The 24,168-nt window shown below is 40.4% G+C and overlaps 1 protein-coding gene and 1 long non-coding RNA gene across 4 annotated transcripts in view; one reads left to right on the top strand and one right to left on the bottom strand.

Moving 5' to 3' along the window:
- LOC143819235 (uncharacterized) overlaps window positions 1-10,483 on the top strand; it is a 32,719-nt gene extending 22,236 nt beyond the window's left edge. Inside the window, exons 2-3 of the long non-coding RNA XR_013224873.1 lie at window positions 4,225-4,327; window positions 10,422-10,483. This is a non-coding gene — a long non-coding RNA (uncharacterized LOC143819235). The remainder of the gene's footprint in view (window positions 1-4,224; window positions 4,328-10,421) is intronic.
- The window catches only part of COL25A1 (collagen type XXV alpha 1 chain), a 317,331-nt gene that overhangs the window by 151,084 nt on the left and 142,079 nt on the right, over window positions 1-24,168 (bottom strand). For 2 of the 3 annotated variants that reach the window (XM_077300635.1, XM_077300636.1), the window contains exon 1: window positions 9,544-9,600. Coding sequence is in view for 1 of the 3 variants with exons in the window: in XM_077300637.1 (XP_077156752.1) it covers window positions 9,593-9,600; window positions 12,006-12,050 (53 nt within the window). In the remaining 2 variants the exon portion in view is untranslated. Of the gene's footprint in view, window positions 1-9,543; window positions 9,601-12,005; window positions 12,051-24,168 lie in introns of those variants that run through there. The other variant, XM_077300637.1, reaches the window with a different exon arrangement.

Below are 24,168 nucleotides of genomic sequence, written 5' to 3'. Positions count from 1 at the left end.
AAGGCCAGGTTGAGAACCACTGATCTATGGCATTATATCCCATTGAAGTCCTACTCCTTCTCACACTCTGCCCTCCTAAGCCCAAAATCTGTAGGTACTTCCTAACTTGGAGCTGGCAAAAACATGCTGTGTTGCTATGTGATCAACTTCAATACTGAAAGAAGTATTTAATACTGACACAAGCAACATAACATGAGCCAGGACCTGAGAATAAAGCAAATGGAAAGCAATGACACCCTTCTGGGGCAGACTATGATTCTTGATTCACATTCATTCAGATTCTGCACTCTTTCAATCACATATAAGTGTTATACATAAAGGGGGGAATGTGATGGAGCCTGTGGTCAAGTCTCCCCCCCCCCTATGCACATGCAGCACATGAGTGCAGAGCAAATGCTCTCAGTCAAAGCAATAGGGCAACGGTGTTCACATGCAGCAAACACATGTAAGAGGATTGGAAGTGAACCTACTTAGTAGCATGGAGAAAAAAGCCACTAGCTCCCATTCTTCTCCTACCTGAGATAGTCCAGTACACCAACATGTCATGTGCACAGAGCTCCTTTTTACCTGCAAACATAGCTATTTATATTTTAATAAAAACTTTTCTAAGCCACCAGCCCACCCAACTTGGCTCTGCAAAGCTGCAAGTGATAGAAGCACTAAAACAAGATTGCAAACTTGCACTTTGTTGGTCATGATGCACTTAAGTACAGTTAATTTAAAATGAACATACACTGTACATAACTATTTCTTGCACAGTGATTCTTCTATCTGACATACAACCATATCATTAAAGTTGGAGATGTGCTTCTAAATACACCACCTGCTTTTTCTTCACTGGCCTGAATGACGCCTGCTGCATTAACCTTTAAGACAACTATTGAAGGACACAATAAAGGCATCTTTTGTACATGAAGAAAATTTTTTTCCCAGTCCTAAAAAAAACCCATGATTTTAATCTGTGACTGCTATGAAAACTCAGTCTCCACCAATGATGCTCATTACAATGTCCTGCTGATTTACTGTATGGAAGCTGAAGAAGATTTACTACATGTATGTAAAACAAAGATATTAAATCATGAGAATAATAAATATTTGGAGAATGCTTTTCATTTGTAGTAGAGCAATAAAAGTTTTAACTTGTCACATCTACATTAATTTTGATGCCAACTCATATAACCATTTCTGGTCATGAAATCCCAACAGTCACAATGTGATAAATAGAACTAATTGTAATACATGATACCTTTTCCGCACCCAGGCCAGCACGCTGGTCTGCCACCAGGTGTTTGGGCTGGGGCAGACTGCCTTGCCTCTTCCTGGGTCCAGACAGGGAAGCACTTTCCGCACTGCCCCCAGCCTGCCCCAGATTTGTGCCTCCAGATGAGGCTGCTGGGGAAGTAAGGATCTGCCATGCTGTGGGGCAACAGGGGCTAGTTTCTTATTTTTAAGAATGGGATATTGCAATGCCCTACCCCACCCTTAAAAATTAAAAAATGCCCCAAGTGGCTCCACCACACCATGCAGTGGAGCTGCCTGGGGCATTCTTTTGTCCTTTTTGGGACTCCATACCTGGGTACAGGTGAGGAGGAGGGTGGCCAGGGTGGCTGGACTCCTCCCTTTCAGGCAGTCCTGGTCCAGCATACCCACAGCAAGGAAGTGAATGTGGAAGAATCCGCATGCCCTTGCCATGGCCAACTGAGGGCCCGAGTCATGCCGGACCTAAAACCAGCCCTGGCTGGCACTGACATCATCTGGAAGTGGCCATTAGCCCTGCAACTGGACGAGCATTGGCCTAGGCCAAATTCCTTGTGCAGAAAAGGTCTCACAGAAGCTTACTAATAGTCATAGGGTTGGTGGAAGGCAAGTTTTTCCCCCATTATTAACTGTGAATTTGGCAAAAACATACAGAAAAAAAACCATTCACATATCAAAATCAGAATATTGATTTATGATTCAATAGGAAGAACAGGCAGCATTCAAACAAATCCTTTCGCTCCCCAAATCCAATCGATTTCAATAGGAAAGAACTTTACATATGCTTTCCCATTAACTTAAATGCCTGTAAAACGGATTGAAACAAGTTGTATATGCAATCTTCTATCCGAGGGGTGAAGGGTGGGATGACTGTTTCAAATTACTGAGGCATTTCTATGGGGGCAGAAGCATCAATAGGATGAATCTACAGGAAAAAGAAAGCAATATCTGTTCAGTGTAGACTAATGGAAATTCTTGTACTATATGCTGTTCTTCATATATATTGCAAGAGGTGAAGAGGGAATTTCCAAGAAGACAAGGCAAAGAAAAATACTGAGAAAAGAGTATCTAACTGAAAGAGGACATATAATTAAAGGGTAAAATCTGAAATTAATCAAATAGTCAAGAGAGTGGATTCTTCCAGTCAACTCACACCAGCTGATGTGTTATGAATTACTGTGCCCTTCATGATAGAGAGCAGAAATAATACAAATAGGATACTTTGTGACCCAGGAAGGAAGAGGAAGAAAGAGGTCACAGTAGCATTAGCTCAATAAAGATTGTATGAAGACTGAATTCTCTTTTTCATGATAAGATGACAGGAGCATCTTGGGGGGGGGGGGGGTTGGAAGCTGTTGCTGCTGAAATTCAAAGGAGATAGATATATTTCTCTAGGGAGATTTATTCCCTGCACTCTTTCACTGAAATTGATACCAAAATCACAAGAAGTCAAATAAACTTTCCCCCCTTTAAGTATTGTCATCATGTCTATTATTTAATTTGCTTTATCTACCGGGTTCGATAAGAGACCTAGAAAATTTGGATTTAAAGACTTCTTGCTCTGTATTAAGAAGTCTAGTGCCGTAATGAGATTTTACTTTACTTGCTTCTTGCAATTCATCTTTATTACTATAAACTGAATTATACACACACACACATATATAGTAGTGTTAACGGAGGATCCTTTTTTTTGAGGATTTTAGAGACTTTTCTAAAGTTTCCAGGTTAATGCTGGAATGAAAGATGGTGCTTTCTTGATCAGTACGATATTAACTTATTCAGAGTTCAAAGTGATTTAAATATGGCCAAGAACACAGCAGAAAAAAAAAGGGAAAGCGTTTGAAAGGGAGAGAGGGAGGGAGAGGGAAGGATATATATATATGTATATGTATATGTATATGTATATGTATATGTATATGTATATGTATATGTATATGTATATGTATATGTATATGTATATGTATATGTATATGTATAGGAAAAAAGAAGATTCTGGAGAGAGAGAGACAGAAAGAGAGAGAGGGAGACAGAGACAGAGAGAGTTTGAGAAGAATATATATATATTCTGGAATGATATATATGTCATCTTCCTTTCCTGGTCTTCATTAGTCCATGTATAAAAACAGAGTCTGCATCTTGAGTCTGCTTACAAAGGAGGCTTTTTTTCTTGTTAAAGCAGGATATAGGAGTTCCATTTAAAAACAGGCAGAGGTTGTTTCTAAGATCTTGGCAAAATTGTCCTACTTCAGGGACCTAAATGTATGGTGAATAAAGCCTGTAAATTCTAAGCATTGGGATGTTTATAGCTCTTTCCCAATATTCCTCACAAAGATGAAATGGGTTTCTCCCTTTCATGCTGCCCTTATTTTTGAATCTGGGTTTGTATCTCCCCCCCCTCTCCACTTTTGTTTTTTGTCATTCATAAAAAATGGGAAATCATGTTGCATTGCACTTTAATCACTGTTGTTAAAGTAATTTATTGTACGTTGCACATTTGGGGGGAAAAGTCTTACTGTGAATCTAAAATTATCCATATAACTGAAAAATGGCATGACTATGACCCCCGTTTCTGTTTTATGGCTGTACTCTTTGGAAATGCACAGCATGAAGAAAATCACAGAGTTCCCTGCTACCAGCAGCATGCAAAGTCTGTCATACCAATGAAGCCACCTCACCCCTATCTGGGATAGGACTGCCAGGTCTTCCTGACCACCAGAAAGGGATGGGAGGTAGAATTGTCAGATCCAGGCTAGCAAACTCCTGGAGATTTGGGGATGTACCCTGGGGAGGACAGGGATCTCAGTGGAGGAGAATGTCATAGAATCCAACTGCAAAACATCCATTCTATCAAAGATGTCTGTGGTCTGGAGACAAGCTCTAATTTCAAGGGATCTCCAAGTCCTACCTGGAGGCTGGGAAGAGAAGTTACTTAATTTGTAACCACTGCTGTCTTCTTCTCGTTCTAAGGCTGCCTAATGCATATGGCCCTGAATATTTATGACATTGTTGTCCTGCTTTTGGTCCAAGGAGCTCATGGCTTAAATATTAAGAAGCGAAGACCACAAAGAAGGTATGTAACCAACAAATAATAACTTTACTGTATAGGAGGAAGCACCAAACTGAATTTGCTGGTAGCCAGGAACAAATTTACTATGGCAAACTTGAGGGGCCAGTGTACCATCCACATGGTTCTCCAATCCTTAATTTTATCCTGTGAGATAGCTCAGCCTAAGAAATAGTGATTCATCCGAGAGTATTCAATAGACTTCATGGCTGAGAGGAGATTTGTGGGTGGATTTCTCGGGTAAAAATACTTCTGTTCAATATTTAAAATGATGGTGTCATCCTTCCACAATATTAAAGCTGTTTCCAAATAATATGTGATTTTCACTGAAGTCCCTAGAAACACAGTTCAAACAGTGGGTATAATTTTGCTTGCCAACCTGATAAAGTCTTTATTATTTGCCAGTTTTAGCTAGCATTTTTTCTCTTCATCAAATTTGAAATCTCTAAATTATGCTATGGTCTTTTTAAAGGATGTTTTAAAGACTTGCCAAATTACGCATGAAGGTTTGGTCCTAATATAAAATTTTGTTGCTCAGTTGAAATCCAGTTCCTTGACTTAATTTTTTCCCAAACAGCAGAAGCTTTCCAGATTTCTAACTTCGTTTTAAGCTTATTTAGGCAGCTACAGAACCTAAAGACAACACATGCTTTTAATCAAATACCCAAAAAGCACACTGACATAACGTGTGTACATGATGGCAATACCAGATCGCACTTTACACACTTGAAGGGCAGGAACTCAAAATGAGTGATCTTCTATCACATAGAGCATGGGAAAAAATTCGGGATAATTGATCCACACAGCTGGAAGTGGAAATGTTTAGGTCATTTCCTATTTAGGGATATACAGAGAATGGCTAATGGGCTAGACTACCTGAAGGAAACCACAGCCGATTAGTTCCATTCAAAAGGGACGATAAAAAACATTTTTTTTAAACTTCAGGCTTGCACTAGTGTTGATGAGGACTATAAGTATAGGTTGTGCTGCTGAAAGATGTGAAACTTATAAATGATCACAGCTGCCTGCTTCATACTCTAATCCATTCATTCACACCCTCATATGAAACGTATGACTGATTGTTAATAATTCTCTGCGAAAGCCACAAGCTGAAATAATCTTGGCAACTGCCAATCAGGAGACAATACCTGGGTTAAATGAAAACACACTTCTGAACCTGAACCCAAATTTCTCAAATGCTAAGACATGCTTTAGGGCTGTTCAGCAGTACGTGAGCTGCTGAACTGGAACAGAGCACAGTTCTACCAAGTACAAGAACAGCATGGATAAAAGCCATGTGGGAGGAGTCTCCAGTGAGAAGGACAATTAAATGAAATTGTGTGAAAAAGCTGGCTGAATCCAACCAAATACCAGGAAGAGGAGTCATTTTTCTGATTACTTTAAAGTGTTTACACCCCACCTATTAACAAAACTATAATTTGCAACATACTAAAATTTACACTAATCCCTCTCTCCAATGACAATAATGCTGCTTTGGAAGGTGGACTGTATGGATTCATTCATGACTAGCAATAATCAAATATGATCAGAATTGAGAACATTAATCAAAGTACATCCCGACTTAAAAAGTATTCCATAGGAATGCATTATTTCATATTTTTAAAACTTCTAAACATGCAAATATAAATGACACTAAAGTGAGTTTTGTACACAATCATAACATTGTGTTTCTGAAAAGAATCACAGAGACCTGCTAGTTGCAAATTGAGTCTCAGTGTGAAAGGTGCATTATAAATAAAATAAAAATAAATAAATGTCAGTCAATTTATCTTTCTCAAAGAAACACAGAATTAAGTTAGGAAAAAAATCCCATAGAAGGAACTGAAGCTTCAGTAAGTCTAATAATAGCATTTGAACAGAGAAAATTGATATACATTATGGATGTACTTTGATTAATATTTTCAATTCTGATAAAATATTTTGTCTCTATTCAAGAACATGCAAGTTCAGTAAACAGAAACTCAAAACAATGGCTATATTGCCTTCTAGGCAAAATTATAGAATTAATCGTATTTTCTAGATCCTATGTAAGGATCTACTAAGTGAAATATTTGTAAAGGTCTCATTCTGAATTCAGTAAATACATTAGGAAAAGGTAAAATTCCTTAGCTCACTAAAAAGTATTTAGCTATAGACAAACACATACAAAGGCAAAAAATAATGGTTCTGAAAGTGGTATGCATTCCAAATATATGTATGGTAGGACAATTACCGGGTAGCCATTCCGCCCTGGTTGACTCTGGTTGGATGAAATGAAATGGAATGATACTCATTAGATATACATTGAATGGTATGTGATAGTGTGCACATGCTTTTCACATGAACAGGAAATCTAATTATACAAGGCTTCATGCCTTCAGATTGGTCCAAAGATCGGACTGGCCCTGCACCCCGGACTTTGGACCAATAGGGAGGCGACACAACCCATCCCCCAGCCTGGCCAGGAGCAATCTGTCAAGCTTGCAGACAGTTTGCCCCTAGCTGCTGACAGGGACACAGTAAGTGGGCTGGGGTGGGTGGCCTCCTTTGGAGGTTCTTTTGCCTCCGGTTTCATCTGCACAACAACCCTGTGCAGTAGGCCTCAGATTTGCAGAGAGTCGCACAGAAGTAATTCATGTGGGTTGGCTGTTTCTTCCTTCCAGCTGTGAGGCAAGCCAGAGCAATATTTTAAGTGAGAAGGGGCTTTTCTCTCAGCCAACTGTTTAGCAGAAAGCTTCTCTCCCCCCCCCCCCTCAAAAGGAAAGGACACCCATGCCCACAGACTCCTCTGCATTGCTCTTGAAGGAAACACCTCCCTTGCCTCAGTCAGAGGCTGTTAGAGGCTCCTTCACAGCAGGCCGGGAGGGGGGGGGACCGCACTCGTCAGCCACCTGCCTGCTCCATCAGTGGTGTGAGGCAAAGTGAGGGAAGTTGTTGGACATGACAGTTAGGCCTGTGTAGTAGGCCTCAAGTGTTTCAGCTCAACAGCAATCTGCGTGGGAGGCCTTAAATGTTTCTTCTGCACAACATCCCTTTCCAAACTCCAAAGCAGCTCTTTCTTTATAGTCTGCAGATGAGTTGTAAATCCAGGAGCTCTCTAGGCCCCACCTGGAGGTTGGCTACCCCTGGGATAGAAATATTACTGGAGGTTTGGAGGTGAGACTTAAAATCATACAATGTCCACCCTCCAAAACAGCCATTTTTGCCTGCAGAATTGATCATAATAATCTAGAGATGAGCAGTGATCTAGAGATGATGGTAGAGGCTCACAGACTGAGGTTGGGAGGGAGTGGTGTGGGTGTGTCCATCCTGCACCATGGGCTTTGGCCAGCCCTTACCAGCACCTGACACAGACAGACAGGCCAGTATCTGTCCTCCGAGTCTGGAAAGTGCAGGAAGATCTAAATAAAGAATATTTGTAGCCTGAAACTGTAAATAGTGAACAAATAAATGGATGGAGAGACATGGGAACTGAAGTGACTTTTTTCAAGCTTGGCCTGGTAAATAAAAAACTCCTATGAACTCAAAGGCATAAGTGGCCCAGAATTTCAAATGGAGTTAGTTTTACAGGAAAGTAGACAAGGAGACTTTGGGGGAAACGAGATGATCCACTTTTATTAGACAACGACTTGGCTTTGCGGACAACAACATGGACTGCAGTTGCCAGCAGTAGGCCTCGGGCTTCAGAAGGGCAGACATCACCAGCCAAGCAACCAAGGGGTGTCTGGAAACATGTGTATTCCTTTTGAAGGGATGCATGTGAAGGGAGAGAGCTTTCCCTTCAGCCTAACTTCCTGGAGATGAGCTGTACTTTCAGGGGATTCTCATAACCCACCTGGAGGCTGGCATCCCTAAAACTCAGTGGGATACAATGCTACACAGTTACCCCTCCAACGTGGCCATTTTAGCCTGGGGAGCTGATCTTTATAGTCTGGAGATGAGCAGCAATTCCAGGAGATTTCCGGGCCCCACCGGTCTGAACATTTTATCAACCGTAAAAAAATGAGACAGAAGGAGTAGGGCAGACTATGACTACCCCATGTTTATTAGGGCAGGGGGACATTTTGGTGTCTGTGGCCTAATTCACACAAGAAGGGAAATGATGTTGAATGCAGAACTGGTAGGAGTTGGTTGCTGTGTAATCTCTCCCTAAGAAGAGTCTGCAGTCTGATTTTCTCTTCCCATATCTGAAGACATGGCTCTGGAAAGCTCATCTGTAACCACTATGCTACAATTCCCAAAGGCCAGTCCTCTCCCACACTCAATGAACTTTTCAAACCACAGGTTCTTGACACCCATCTCTCCACACCCATGCCCTCATTTGTCACCATGACACCACAACCTCCAACACAACACACACATTCAACCCCATGTCATTACAGATTGGACAGCTCCTCCCCTTACTCTTCCTACCACCAAGCTCTAGTGTCCATTGTATTTCTGGATACAACGGGCTTTGTCCCTAATATAACATAAAACTAGAGAGAAGATTTAACTGTGGTTCATAAAGTAACTACAGATCCTGTTCTTAAGTATCTAAAGCAACCTTTCTCAACTTTTTTACAATTGAGAAACCCCAGAAACATTCTTCAGGCTTCAAGAAACCCTAGCAGTGGTACGATCTCACAGAATATGGTTGGGAAGCATAGCTGTGCACACGTCCACCTGTGCACACCCCCTTCAGGCTCATCACTGGCCATTTGGGGAGGGGAGGGGTGTGTGGATATGATCATATATGATCAAATCACCCAATAAAAGTTTAACATATTTTAAAAATATATTAAAAATTAACTCCCACTGATTTGAGAAACCCACCAGGGCCATCAAGAAGTCGTAGGGTTTCATGAAACTCTGGTTGAAAAAGCTTGATCTAAAGTATTCACGGATAGTGTTGGTGGTACAGGTTTGTATGACCCATCAGCTGTGATTGCAAGATACATGTGCACCATTCCGTCACAGAAAGAGCGTTGTTTGTATAAATGGTAGCAGGTCAAAGATGATGATTAGCAGCAACTAATGCAAAAAGACATACTCATTGTTTTGTTACAAAATGCTATTCTCAATGCTATTGTCAAATTTTTAGTTTTCATTTTTGTTTAAAGCAGCCCAATAATTTATTAGATTTAAAACATTTAACATGTTAACATCAAATGAGAATGCACCTGTTGGATCACATGAATGGTATTTGGTACAATTCTGTAATTTTAAAAAAAATCTTCTACCCTATTCCTGATAACATGGAAGATCCAGTAGTATCTCTGTGGTACTTACAGGGGGTCCTGGGGGGAAAAAGAAAAGAAAAAGAAATACATAAGTTTATGAAAGTTGAGAAATCAGTCACAAATATACAGTGCCTTTACTGATCATTCCTAATTGCAACATTCTCAATCTGCAGATATGTCAAGGAGAGGTGACCCATTTTCTTATCCAGTAAAGTAGTTTCCAACTAACCTGGAGAACTACATCACATTCTTTTAACGGAAGCATATGGGATTGCAATTTACTTCCACACCATGTAAAAGTTTCACCTGCCCATTTCCATACATTATGTCTCTATTTTTCTTCAAGCCACCTGGCAAGCCCATATGGTAATACTGGGTTGGCAAAACCATTACTCCTTGTAAGGTATTCATGTATATTGTTCATCTTACTTTTGGGGGAGGGCATCGTTCTTGCAGCCAGCATATGCCAACCCTGTAGGGTTTTCAAGGCAAGAAACATTCCAAGGTGGTTGCCTGTTGCCTGCCCCTGGGTAGTAACTCTGCTATTCCATGGTGGGCTCCCATCCAAGTACTAATCAGCTCTGCTTAGCTTTCAAGATAAAGCCAAAAAAATGAAATAAATCCAAAAATAAAATAAATGTAAAAGTTCTGATGAGATTGGGCTAGCCTGAGCTACCCAGGACAGGGTGATCATACTTTTCCCATTTGTTACATCTACTCTGATGGGATGTTTTTTACTCTTTTGACTGGATCTTGTTTTCAGTTTTATTCTTCCCAGTAATGTGATACCTGCTTTCTGTATTACTTGCAATGCTGATTTCATTGTGTACAGTCATTTCCTTTTTCTCTTGATACTCATACATGTCCCTATCAACCAGCAACAATACTTCATGCATCTGATGAAGTTGACTGACTCGGGGGAGGTTAGGCAACATGAAACCTTAACCAGACTTTTGGCACCCAACTAGATGATACTGCATCCTTGAGTCTTCCAATTGGGCAGGGGTAGTCAACCTGTGGTCCTCCAGATGTCCATGGATTGCAATTCCCATGACCCCCTGCCAGCAAATGGTGACAGGGGCTCATGGGAATTGTAGTCAATGAACATCTGGAGGACCACAGGTTGACTACCCCTGCACAACACAATTTTAGGCACAACAATTAGGGCACAACACAATTTTAGCACCTGTTATTTAAAAAAAAATTAAACCATTTGCCTCTTTTGACTCTTGAGACGTACATGGGAAGGGGACAGGAACCCCTCATTCCCCGGAAGACTGGGCCCTCACGTTGTAAAATAAATAAATAAATAAAGCAGGCTCAGAAATAATGAAACTCAAACTCAAAAATATTATCATCTAGATTGGCCCTACAAAAAAGAGTTTTCTGCAACAGACTAACATAGCTACTCCTTTGGAACGTGAATTATAATTTTGCATCTAGTGTCATAGTCTCATTATAAGTAAGAAATAATAATCATGCAAGGCACTTCACACATTGATTTCTGTCGCTATCCAGTTCTTTTTTCAAACTTAAAGTTCTGCACCACTTCACAATAACTCTACCCTTCTTTTGATTGTTTGGTTTTTAAGCAAGGCTTGAATGTAAATTTTCCATTCTATCTTTGCCAAGACGGCTCCATTAGTCACATAACTGCACCAGACTTTCTCCTCCTCCACTCAAATCCCAGTTATGAAATATTCCGTGTTAAAAATATCACACTTTTTGAAGCAATACTGGCACATTTTTCCAATTATTTACACTCAAAGCTCTTTGTGCAACCACTTTTGTGAGTATTATCAGAAGTCTGCAAATCGCATCTAATATTTCTTTCAGGCTTATTAAGAAGAGCAGCTGTAGTTCTCAAATCAATGATTTTTCATTAGCTTTTATGCTCGCCTTTTACTTCTGACTCAAGAGCAGCATAAAGAGGGCCTATAACAGCAGCAGCTGTCCTTGAAGTTTGCTTTAACTATTGTTAGGCTTTCATTTTTAACAATGTGATTTTACTGTGTAGTTAACTAAAGTAATTTCTTGTGCTGGTAAACGGTCCTAAAGAGAATTTTAATGTGCTGGGTCTTTAACAGAAAGCAAATTAATTTCCTTTGTTAATAATGCCATGTGTTTATGACAAGTGAACAGAACAGCTTTGAGAGCTACTGAACTGTTATGTCTGAATGTCTGTAGGTTTTTTTTCAATGCCATTTTAACCATGTTTTCTATAGCTACATAAAAATATTTTGATTACTAATAAAGTACTCAAATTAATTTGAAGTTGTATGCCACGGATCCCAGTGCCTAGAACACTTTCTACGCTTCCATTTATTATTCTCTCAAACCACTATACATTTTGTTGGCTCAGTAAGTAGTAGAATAAAAGCACTCATGAGTCAAACCATCAGCAAACACATTTTTACAAAATGATTCAGATTTTGTAAGAAACACAAACAGAGGAAACTTACCAATCTCTCCTCTTCTTCCTCGCTTACCTCGTTTACCAGGAGGGCCTGAAAAGCAAACAGTTCCAGTTTTGTAATTGTGCCACTCAAAATTCTTCAGACCAATAACTGCCACTGAGTCAAAATAACAGTACACAGGACAACAAAAGGAGCAAGCAATACCTTCTCTTCTTCTAAGAGTCTTTTTAGATGTCAGCTTTCCCACATGCAAAAGATTCTCCCCAAATGCTGGGGAAGTATTTGACAGAAATTAAATGGTCCTGGGGTTCTTGTTTTGTTAAAAATGACTAAGAAAATTAAATTTGCCAGGAGTTATTCAATTCCCAGACATAGATACTATCTATGTTCCAAGAACATATGACTGTTTATGCACTAGGAACTTCACTGCCCCAGCTCCTTTGCAGGAGCACAAATCGGGGGTGGATGAGGTACACTAGGCGAAATGCTCCCCCATGTGGGTACAGGAAGAGGTGGGGCAACCTGCCATGACTAAAACTCCAGCCTGCAGCGTGGCATGAAACCTCCAGTGCATAAACTGGTTGAGAAGAAGGATGGTTGATGGCTGGTTGAGAAGAAAGATGGTTCGGTATGCAGCATTTGGTGCCAATATCTGATGATCAATATGTGAATTTTCAGAAGATGAAGAGATTGTGTTGCTAACTACCTATGAGGGATTGTATCATGAATGGAGGACTAGCAACACGGCATCTGCAACAATTTCACTCACCATCAAGAAACTTTAAGGCTAATTATGCATGGTGGTAGGGAGACTGGGCCACTGCCAATTCCTAATGGTGTGGCAGCAAGCCCCGCTGCTTTCCGTGTACACATGGGGGGCAAAATCCCTCAGCGCACACAGTCCACCCCAGAGTTGTTCATGCGCACACACAACTGTGGGGCAGACAGGTTCCCCTGCACCACATGGCAGCAATGTCAGGGGGTGGGCAGGGGGTGGGGGTCCCTCTATTACTGTGTGGTATGGCGATATGATCCCACCATCATGGGGGTAGACGAATGCTTCATTTGGCTCTGCAATGCCATGAATCCGAACAGGACATTTTTTCCCCTTCAGGGACACCTAAGGTAGGGGAGGAGCTGGGCCTAAATGGCCCATCTCTTCCCTGCACGCATGGGCCCGGCCCGGCATGGGCACCCATGTTAAAGATGGAAATGCTGGAAAATCAGCATCCCCTTCTTGCGGGGCATCTGAGGCCCTAATGTGGGCCAGGGACAGGACGGCGCTGGGCTGACAGCAATGTTGTGCATCTGCGGGGATTTGCCCCACTGACATGCAAGCACTGGCCCGACACAACCATTCCGTGCATAATCAGCTTCAATGTATATTTGTCACATTTTAGAAATGTTTGAGGATAGTCCTAAAGTCCAGTCCCCACAGTTTGTGCAAACTATGATTTATACTGACATACTCATAGCAAAGTATGTAATGGGTAGATCATTTATGTAATTTATGGATCGTTTATGTAATGGGTAGAAGCATTTTGTAAGGTTCTGAACATGGGATTGTTTACATGATCTAAAATCGATATCTGTACCTCTAGAATCGCAGTCCATGGTTTTCCTGTTTATTTTCCTCTCTTTTAAACAGTAGTAGTTAAGGGTAATATTGCATTTCTGGTCAATGCCAGGTAGGTTTCTTTAAGTGAGGATTACCACTAGGTGTTATGGAATTTGTCACTGAAAAGGTCACTGTATATTTCTCCTCTATATGTCTGCATTCTTTATGTGTTTGCAACCATGTAATAACAATGTTATAAGTTATTTTAGTGCACACATGAAGCTGCCTTATACCGCATCAGAACCTTGGCCCATCAAAGTCAGTATTGTCTACTCAAAACTGGCAGCAGTTCTCCAAATATCTTCTGCCTGGTCCTTTTTAATTGGCCATGGATTGTAACCAGGGTCTCTTCTGCATACAAAGTAGATGCTCTACTTCTAAGTCATGGCCAGCAATCTCATGTATTGTCAACAAGTGTACCATGGCTGTCCATTCAGGAATCTTGGATTGGGGCAACAGCATTCTACATACTGGACTAAGGTATAGTTTATGTTCAGTATAGTCAGCACATTCTTTTCCTAGTTAATATTTCACCAATAACAATCTCTTAAGAGAAATGTGCTTGCTTAAAATGTCATATTCAATTTTCAAGTCTGTAAAAAGAAAGTAACTTCTCCTCAGTGGAACAAACTAGTGTCATAAAGATTAATGAGATCAACTAATACACAGTAAGGTAAGCCTGCTCACAGTAGCTAAACTCAACAGGTAACCAACTTTATGGCATTTTAAGTAAAATATCGACTCTTGCTGAGAGTTTCCTTGCTACAGTAGAGAGATATTTTAAACAAGCTGTTAGTGATAGAAAGGATTTATTAATCTAGTTCCAGAAAGCATACCTATTAATTCAGATTTTTATCTATCACTGTCCTCAGTGCTCCTAACAAGTTCCACTATATTTAAAACTAACCTTTAAATATAATCAGAAAACACATCAAACGGCAAATCGTTTTTTATTTCGTTAATTATTTTTGCACACTGGCTGGCTCTCAGCCAAGCCAGCCTAATTGTTTCACTAAAATTAACCTCAAATGAGAATTTCATTACTGTAGTATAGTTACTGCCCTGACCTGATAGCCCAAACTAGCCCAATCTCATAAGAGCTCAAAAGCTAAACAGGGTCAGCTCAAGGGGGTGGCAGGTTACAGTGGAAGAGCGGTAGGGTTGTGAGTGTCCTGCATTGTGTGGGGGTTGGACTAGATGACCCAGGAGGTCCCTTCCAACTCTTGTTATTCTATAATTCAATGAATAGTATTTGGACGAAAGGCCTCCAAGGAATACCAGGAATGTGATGTGTAGTCAGGCAATGGTAAACCACCTCTGAATGTCTCTGGCCTTGACAACCCTACAGGGCCACCATGACTTAGCTATAACTCCATGACAAAACAAAACAAAAAAGCACAGATACTAAGAATAGTAGTCAATATTACTTATTAATAGTAAGACTTCTTTTTAAACTAGTTTTAGAATATTTACTTATACACTTAAATGCAAGACTGAGTGTGTTTTTTAGGTATCCCATCTAAAAGGTAGAAGGAGCTGTCTTATATTCTCATAAGAATTACAGTTTATGTCCAATAATAATAATAATAATAATAATAATAATAATAATAATAATAATAATATATTATATATATATATATATATATATATATATATATATATATATATATATATATATATATATATATATATATATATATATATATATATATATATATATATATATATATATATATAGTGCGTATAACATTTTAGGGAGATCACTTTACATTCAGAGTTGTCTGCCTTTTGAGTAAGTACAGTATTAAAAGAAAACATTTAATTGGTCTTGATAATAAGGATGGTGTTCTATGGAATATATTCCTCAATCTTTTCTAGGATTAGGAGGGATACAGGAAATTACAGGTGATTTAATCTAATATCTCTTCTAGGTAAGAAAGTAGGAAGATAGTATTAAAGGCAGCATTATTATTTAAAATAGCTTAAGCAAAAAAGAAAATCCTTCTTCACTAGTCCTTAGGAATTGGGGGTGAGCAATGTAATGGCCAGTGATTGATGGTACCAAATTATTCAGGATGGGATTGTAAAGTACTTTAAGAGGATCTCTCAAAACTATATGGGCAGGTAACAATACGGTAAATGAAGGGCAGTGTATCTAAATGTAATACAGACTGGAAGGGAAAAAATCTAGCAGATGGAGTCTGAATTGGCAGAGGCTGAGAAGGAAAGAGGTCTTGGAGTTATAATGAAGAGCTCAACAGGGCACAGCAGTGGTGAAAAAAGGCAAACTCCCTGCTGGGAAAGATCAAGAAATTAAAATAAAACGGCCAATATTGTAATGGTCTTGTACACATACATAATGCAGCCTCACTTGGAATAGCATGCACAGTTCTTTCACTCTAAAAAAAAAGAGAGAGAGAGAGAAGATATTGCTGAGCTGAAAAAAGTACAGAAGACAGCAACCAAGGGGCACTTTTTCCCACCACCCCACCCCCACACCCCCATACACAATCTAAAATTTATAACATAGGTTTATAAAAATGAGGTGGAAAAAGAAGAAAAATAACTTCCCCTCTCTCCTATTTCTTATTAATTGTTTCGAATTGGAACTAGAAGAAGAAGAGTTGGTTCTTATATGCTGCTTTTCTCTACCCGAAGGAGTCTCAAAGTGGCTTCCAATCGCCTTGCCTTTCCTCTCCCCACAACAGACACCCTGTGCGGCAGGTGAGGCTGAGAGAATCCTGATATTACTGCTTAGTCAGAACAACCTTATCAGTGCTGTGGCGAGCCCAAGGTCACCCAGCTGGCTACATGTGGGAAAATGGAAAATCAAACCCAGCTTCCAAGATTATAAACCACCACTCTTAACCACTACACCACGCTAGTGTAGAAAGTGAAATCTTCAGTAAATTAAGCAAGAAAATAACTCAGTTACCTCTGATCTAAATGCACATTTTCAAAGAGGAATTTCTAATTTTTAATTCAGCATAATCTTGCATTCTAAAAAGTCATTGATTCAAACATCACTGGTTTAACTCTCCCTTTCAAAATCAGGAGTAACCCGATCATTCCCAAATGGCTATAATTTCTTTTATCTGTAAATTTATCATTTGAAGGAGAAGCTAACGAGACCCTTTAATCAGTGGGATCATTGAAATGAATATAAAATAAAAGTAGCAAATATAAAACACGAGTATGTTTGTTGGCCACCTATGAAAAATAAAGCCGCATTTTTAGTGTCATGTATATAATATCCACTTCCATGTTTCAGAGTTTCCTTCAAAATCTAGTGAAAAATACTTCATGAATACTTGTGGAATGCATGCACGGAAATGGGTCATATACATACATCCTGTGGTCCACTCACTGAACAGGTACTTACACACTGGAGTTTTTTTTTTTAAACCCTCACATTAGGTAGAGATGCTAAACATTTTTAGTTAGCGAACACTGAAAGCTCACAGTCATCTTGGCAAACAGAAATAGCTGCTGTCACCTACTTGACAGACATGGCTGAAGGACAGCTGAAATAAGCAGGCAGAGTCATTCTATACTAGCATGGAATGAACCCTTCTCATAATTTCACTTTGCCATTCCATTGTATTACCCCTGTGCCATAGCAAATGGTTTCCTTATCGAGACACAAAAACATGTGGTGCACTAACAATCTCATTTACACTGCCACAAATATTGACCTAATTTATTCACATTGGTAATAAGGAATGCAGGGGAAAATGTACTCCATACCTTTAATGAAAATTGCATTCCATGACTATTATCTTCAGTAAACGAATGAATAAATAAGGAACTCTTTCATGATTCTCTGAAGGTAAACTCCCAAATGTGTAGAAGCAGGTTCGATTCAGATTAATTGGCATTTCTTGCAAGCTATTCAGTTTAGAATGGCACAAGAAATTTGAAGGTCACTGAACTGCCTTCATAAGTGAAAGTATTTGGTCTTTGCTATGACTTTCAAAATGTGAAACAAACTGAGGTCAACTGCTGTTAGCATGTGATGTGATAGACAGCTCAATATAAATTCTATAACCTCATGTCATGTGTAAAGAAAATGACATTTAGTTGTGCTAGAATGTGGAAGGGAACATATATTCACAAGCATACTTGAATGTGCATCATATCAACCTCTGTCGGCAAATGGTCCAGCCACTGATGCTGATATGCACAGAAGGCTCAACATAGGTGGCCTGGTCAATACCAGGATAAGGATGTTAGACACCCTTCTGCTTCTGCCTCAGCCAAACTCTGCTAAGGACCAAACCCCACATGACACTGGAAATCATGGACCCACATGTGTGGAGATTAGCTATTTTCCATCCTGGGCTGACCTGGTGGAATGAGTTCCCAGGAGAGCTGAGGGCCCTGTTAGAGCTTTTCCAGTTCCACAGGGTATGCAAAACGGAGCCAGGTCTTTGGTTGGGCCTCCATCCTGAAGGGGCTAGAACAACAGCCCATCCCCTTTCCAACTGTTCCCTAGAGGCACAAGGCTATTGGTAATCCATTGAGAGTACATGTGTGTGTGTGTGTGAAGTACTTCCACAGCCGGGATGGGATAACTGCTTTTATGTGTTTTATTGGGACTTATTGTGGGGTTTTAATGATGTTACCCACCATGAGCCAGAGTCTCTGGGAGTGGTGGGCTATAAGTCAAACAAATAAATAACTAAATAAAATACTACTTGGAAAAGAAAGATAAGTAAGCAAGAGATATGTGTGTATCTGGGCTCTAAAACTACCCTCCTTTAAGTCTTTGAAAGAAAGACAGGCAGGCACAGTATTGGTATCCTTTTTTTTAAATCCCAAGGCTTAAAGCAGCCTGGCCATTTCTGACTGGGGAAATTGTGGGGGCCAGCTTAGTTTAGTGGTTAAGAGTGGTGGATTCTAATTTGGAGAGCTGAGTTTTATTCCTCACTCCTCCAAATGCAGCCAGTTGAGTGACCTTGGGTCGGTCACAGTCCCGATAGAGCTGTTATCACAGAGCAGTCATGTCAGATCCCTACCCTTCTCATAAAGTATCTGTTGTGAAGAGAAGATGGGAAGGCTTTGAGACTCCTTCAGGGAGAGAAAAGTGGGGTATAAAAACCAATTCTTCTTATTCTTCTTAAACCCATCTTCCCTCTTCCTTACGGCCCCCAACCACAACACACCTGAATGTTGCTTAATCATTAGCACCATAACTGTCGGGCCCAACTTCTCACTTAGATGTTAAAAAGTACTTTCACTTGGAAAGTTTAGAGTTAATTCCATTCTCCTTTAGAAATTACTCCGTAACCTCATTTTTCAATACAAGACAGAAAACACTTGATGGATGATCTGGAAGACTCCATTTGCATTGCTTTGTGTAAACAGAAAGCTACAAGAGCACATATACATAGTATTTCTCAGTTAATTGTTGATTGTATTTTGACATCACAATTACAACTTTAAACCATTATATTTCCCATGCAATCCTAAATAGAGGTGAATCCTACTAAATTTATCTTCTTGGGAGAAAACCCCCTTGAATATAATAGAAGTTACGTCTAAGTAGACCAGTTTGGGCTTTCTTCTTTATTTACTGTGGCTAATATCTATTAACTAATGCCCATTACTTTGTGAAGCTAAAGTGTCTTGTTACAGCAAACCTGATATGCTGGCTTTATTTTTAAGCCAAGATTGACAAGACTTTTGTGACAACGGTGACAATTTAAAGTGACCACTAAACTTAGTGGTTTTTCATTTCAGTGACAGTGAAATCCAATACTTTAAGATTAAAGGCGGCACTCGGTAAGTCAGGCACACTGGCACTACAGTAATCTCAGGCAAACCCACGCAGGCAGGCTATCCATTTAAATGTAAGAACGTCCCCTAGCCAGGCATATTGCTTTCAAAGTCTTATAGAAGCATCCCCCTCCCATTTCTCTCATAATAAATATATCATTTGAAGAGGAGCTTAGTGACAGCTGCAGAACCAAATCTGAATTTTTTTAAAAAACCACATCAGTGGCATTCATACACCCATTAATCCCTTGTTGCATAACAGCAGTGAGCAGAGTTCCACATTTGTTTGTAGCAAACAAGAAGCTAAGACAGAGCTGGACTCAAGTCCCATAGCACCGTAGAGACCAATGAGATATTTGGAATATACCCTTTCATTCACATTTTCTGTAGAATAAATATAAGCAATACCTACTGAACAATCAGATAACAAAAAGCAGTCACCCATCTCAAATAGATCCTTGTCTGACACTCTAACCTCCAAGCCCTTTTGGCCCTGGCCCCTGCCTGGTGGAACGAGCTCCCAGCCCTGATGGAGCTGTCTAAGTTCTGCAGAGCCTGCAAGACGGAGTTCTTCCGCCAGGCATTTGGTTGAGACTGGGGGGGGGGTGTTGACCGGAGTTCAATCTGGGGTCCCACCCTAGCTGATCATCCCTTGTAATACAATAACATCTAGTGCTGAATTGTTTGGCTGGACTTTGCGGATTGATTTGGGATAGTTGTTTCTGCCATCTTGTAGGTTGTTATATATTATATGTATTGTTATTGTTTTATGGGTTTTTATGGGGTAATTGTTATGGTTTTAATTGTTAGATGCCTTGAGGTGACAAAAGTCAGAGGCGGGATATAAATCTAAATAATAAATAAATAAATAAATAAATAAATAAATAAATAAATAAATAAATAAATAAATAAATAACCATTATATCACATTGTTTTTCAATTTAACTTCCTTCTCTCCCCCTATCAGCCTGTCCCTGGGAAAAGTCTGGACAAACTGAACAAGTCATGACCATTGCAAGTGGCTTGGTTTAATTGTGCAAGGCCTCCTGCTAGGTCTGGCCAATGTGCAAATTGTGTGGCTGCTGCTGGGCTCAACTACTCTGACTACCCACCCACTTGCCCCCACATATCCCTTTCCCTGCTCTTTTACTGTCTGTCCCTTGCTGCATGAGCAGCATACCTCCATCCCTGCCACTCTGGTCTCTTGCTCCCCAATTCCTGTTGCTCTGCTGCTTTCTGCCCACCCATCTCCTTCAGGATTCTCTGTCTGCCCAGTCAACTCCCCTCCCCATAACTCTATGGGTGCAACAGGTAGCAAAGCTCTCCTGCTGTGCTTTGCACAACAGAATATATACATAAACTATACATTTATATACATAAACTATACATATATCTGTGATCCAGTATTTAATTTATATTCCCATCCACTACCCCATGATATGATTGGGGCCATTGGACAGGACAGCTTTTTAAAAAAGATTAACTGGATTTGTGGAATATTTTAGCCCTGATCATTCAATGGTATACTAGGCCCCTGAAAACCAGTTGTGACAAACAACAAGGGAGAACTATGTGTTTGTGTAATGCTTGTAGGTTTCCTGACGCATTAAACTGCCCTCTACGAGAAAAAGGCTGCTGGGCTGGGAGACACTGGGTCTTGGTGGAGTGGTTAGGACTGTGGACTTCTAATCTGGCAAGCCGGGTTCGATTCTGTGCTCCCCCACATACAACCGACTGGGTGACCTTGGGTTCGCCACGGCACTGATAAAACTGCTCTGACTGTGCAGTGACATCAGGGATCTCTCAGCCTCACCCACCTCACAGGGTGTCTGTTGGGGGAGAGAAATGGGAAGGTGACTGTAAGCCGCTTTGAGCCTCCTACGGGTAGAGAAAAGTGGCATATAAGAACTAACTCTTCTTCTCCTTCTTATCTAGCAGGGTCCATTTCATTATTTTGTTCAAAATATAGTATAAAATATCTGATGCATTCATCTGCTTGGCCACTCGTCAGCTGTACATTCCATGTAGTAGGTTTTGCCATACATTCCATGTAATAGGTTTTGACAGTCGTCCTTCCACATGTTGAACTTTAAGACCTTAATCCACTCAGTTATTTCCTTTGCAAAAGTGGAACCTGCCCCCTTCTCTTTCACCAAGGTCCCTATTGTAATAGAATAAGCATTTCAAAATAATGAACTGGTCAACATTTTATACCTGTCGTTTCTGACAAGGCTTCCACTGAAGGGGCCAGGCTAGGCAACCAAAATGAGTTAGAAGCACAAAGGAAAACTGAGCTAGAAACAAACAATGATGTATCACATGGATGCAACGAAACTGCGAAAATGGATTCAAACTCTTGTCCGGTATCTGTGACATTTTTATTCCCATGACCACTCAAATACATTTTCACAAGAAATATATGTCCTGAGGCTAGAAACATTCATTTTATTAGGGTATTTGTTTGCTAATTCAACAGCTGTGCCTGAGTTGATTACAAGACTGCCAAAACAATAAATCATAAAACAGTAACTCAAAACAACGGCTTACAATCTAGACTCACTCCTAGTTAAATGTACTGGCTACTCTGATAAACGCAAGGTACAGTTCCTTCTCTGCAATCAGGATCCAGATACAATTGATAAAGTGGCTAAATTCTCACAAATCGCAATTAAGCTGCGTGAATTTAACAACTAGCTGGTTGTATTCTGATTTGTCTTATTTTTATGCCAATAAAGATTGTTGATTGATTGATTATAACTCAAAACAAGATATAAAACAACCTATAAAGCAATTCAGAATTGTAACAACAAGATAAAAATAACCAATCCAGTATAAGACTTATTATACCTCAACGCTAGCAAAAGCATTACCAAGGCCAACAAAAATTTAGTAAATTATCAGCATAAGAAAAGACAATAACACACAACATTAAACCTACCAAACCTACCAAAGCCTATAAAAGGGTCAGTGAGAATACGTAATGGCTATAAAATAATTCCAGAATGACGAAACTGATGAACAAGAAGGGTGGTGGTGTTTGGAGGCATGATCAGGAGGAGCTCCCCAATATTCTGTCATCACACAGAAATAACATCAGCACATCAGAGGTGACACTCTGACTTTTGGGCAAAACTCACAGAGCCAGCATTTGCAGCTCTGCCTCAGACACTGCCTGCTGCCTTCAAGTTGTCAAATGCTGGCTCTGTGAGTTTCAGGTGGAGGGGGGAGTAGGTGTTTTCACAAGTTTCCAGTGGAGCAGTGGGCATGCACAGTGGGCAATGGGCAATGTCTGGGGCAGAGCAGAAAACAACAGCTCTGCAGGTATGGGGTGGAGGGAGAGCAAGTGTGAGGCTTTGCATCCTGATTTTGTAAACTGAAGGCTCATGTATACTGAAGACCATGGCTTCCTTCACTGAGTCATTATATTACTACTGCAGAATGTGAGTCATAGCAGCATCTCTCCTATTTGCATTTCTATACTAATGTGAGAAGGGTCTGTTTTCATTCATGCATCTACATGAGATAAAACTGACATTTTCACATATACCGTATTTGCCGGCGTATAAGGCGACTGGGCGTATAAGACGACCCCCCAACATTTTCACTCAAAATATGGAGTTTGCCGCCGCCGTGAGCCCAGTGGGGAGGGGAGCTGCCGCCGCTCGCCACCGCTATGAGCCCAGTGAGGGGGAGCTGGCGCTGCCCACCGCCCGCCGCCCGCCGCCCGCCGCCCGCCGCCCACCGCCCGCAGCCTGCCGTGAGCCCAGTGGGGGAGAGCTGCCGCCGCCCGCCACCGCCGTGAGCTCAGTGTCGGGGGGGGGAGCCGCCTGCCGCCCGCCGCCCGCCGCCGCATCCAGACTGAAGTGCACCCGGCGTATAAGACGGCCCCCCCAATTGGAGGCATTTTTTTGAGAGGGAAAAAGCCGTCTTATACGCCGGCAAATACGGTATATGCATTTTTACCCAATACCAAAGAATAGCAGTTTAAAAGTAAATAGAACGACAAATACTAAAAAACACACCTGCATTACTGTGAGATAATCCTTTCTCTATATAAGCAAAGTTTTACATATAAAAAGAGGATTATTAACCACATTACTATAGTTGTGCTTTTCAGTTTTCCCTGCACTGATTTATTTTTTCATAGACATTCATGACTGAAGAGACCTTTTAAAGTGGTGGTTTTACACAGTTCTGAGCATGTGTGTGTGTGTGTGTGTGTGTGTGTGATAGAAGCCATTGCTGCATTACCTGTAAGGACAGATGACTTGAGAGATCTTCTCATCATAAATGTGTCTATGCATATGTAACACAACAGTGCCTGATGACAAAACAAAATGGCAGAATACTTCAGCCATAAACAGATTAGCTGCTGTTCTTATATACTCACTGCAAAACAAAAGTCTTGACATCGAATAAGCCAAAGACATCTACATATCAATATTAAACATGGGCAGATACAGGAGACAGTCCCCGTTCCCCCCACCCAGAGAACAATGACCACTTATTGATATATGCAGTTGTCTAGTCAGGTGTGTTATGAATGAAACCATATTTAAAAGGAACCAGGCAACTTGGGGGAATCCCCTGAGTGTTTTTAAAAGTATATAATAATCAGCTATGTTGAAAGCTGTACTATGATTAAGTGCTTTAGGATGAGGATAGATGGATAGACAAAACATGTAAATGTAAGAGCTTCACAGGTGGAATCTGTATTCTCTAGAGTTTTTGCAAACCAGTATGAAACTCATAATGAATTTAGAGTATTTTGATTGAGCCTAAGTATAGAGATTTATGTATCACCCACTGTAG

Source organism: Paroedura picta, chromosome 10 (assembly GCF_049243985.1).
Source record: "Paroedura picta isolate Pp20150507F chromosome 10, Ppicta_v3.0, whole genome shotgun sequence".
In the NCBI taxonomy this organism is placed as follows: Eukaryota; Metazoa; Chordata; class Lepidosauria; order Squamata; family Gekkonidae; genus Paroedura; species Paroedura picta.
Note: the sequence above shows the minus strand (reverse complement) of the source record. Positions and strands in the feature narration are given on the sequence as shown.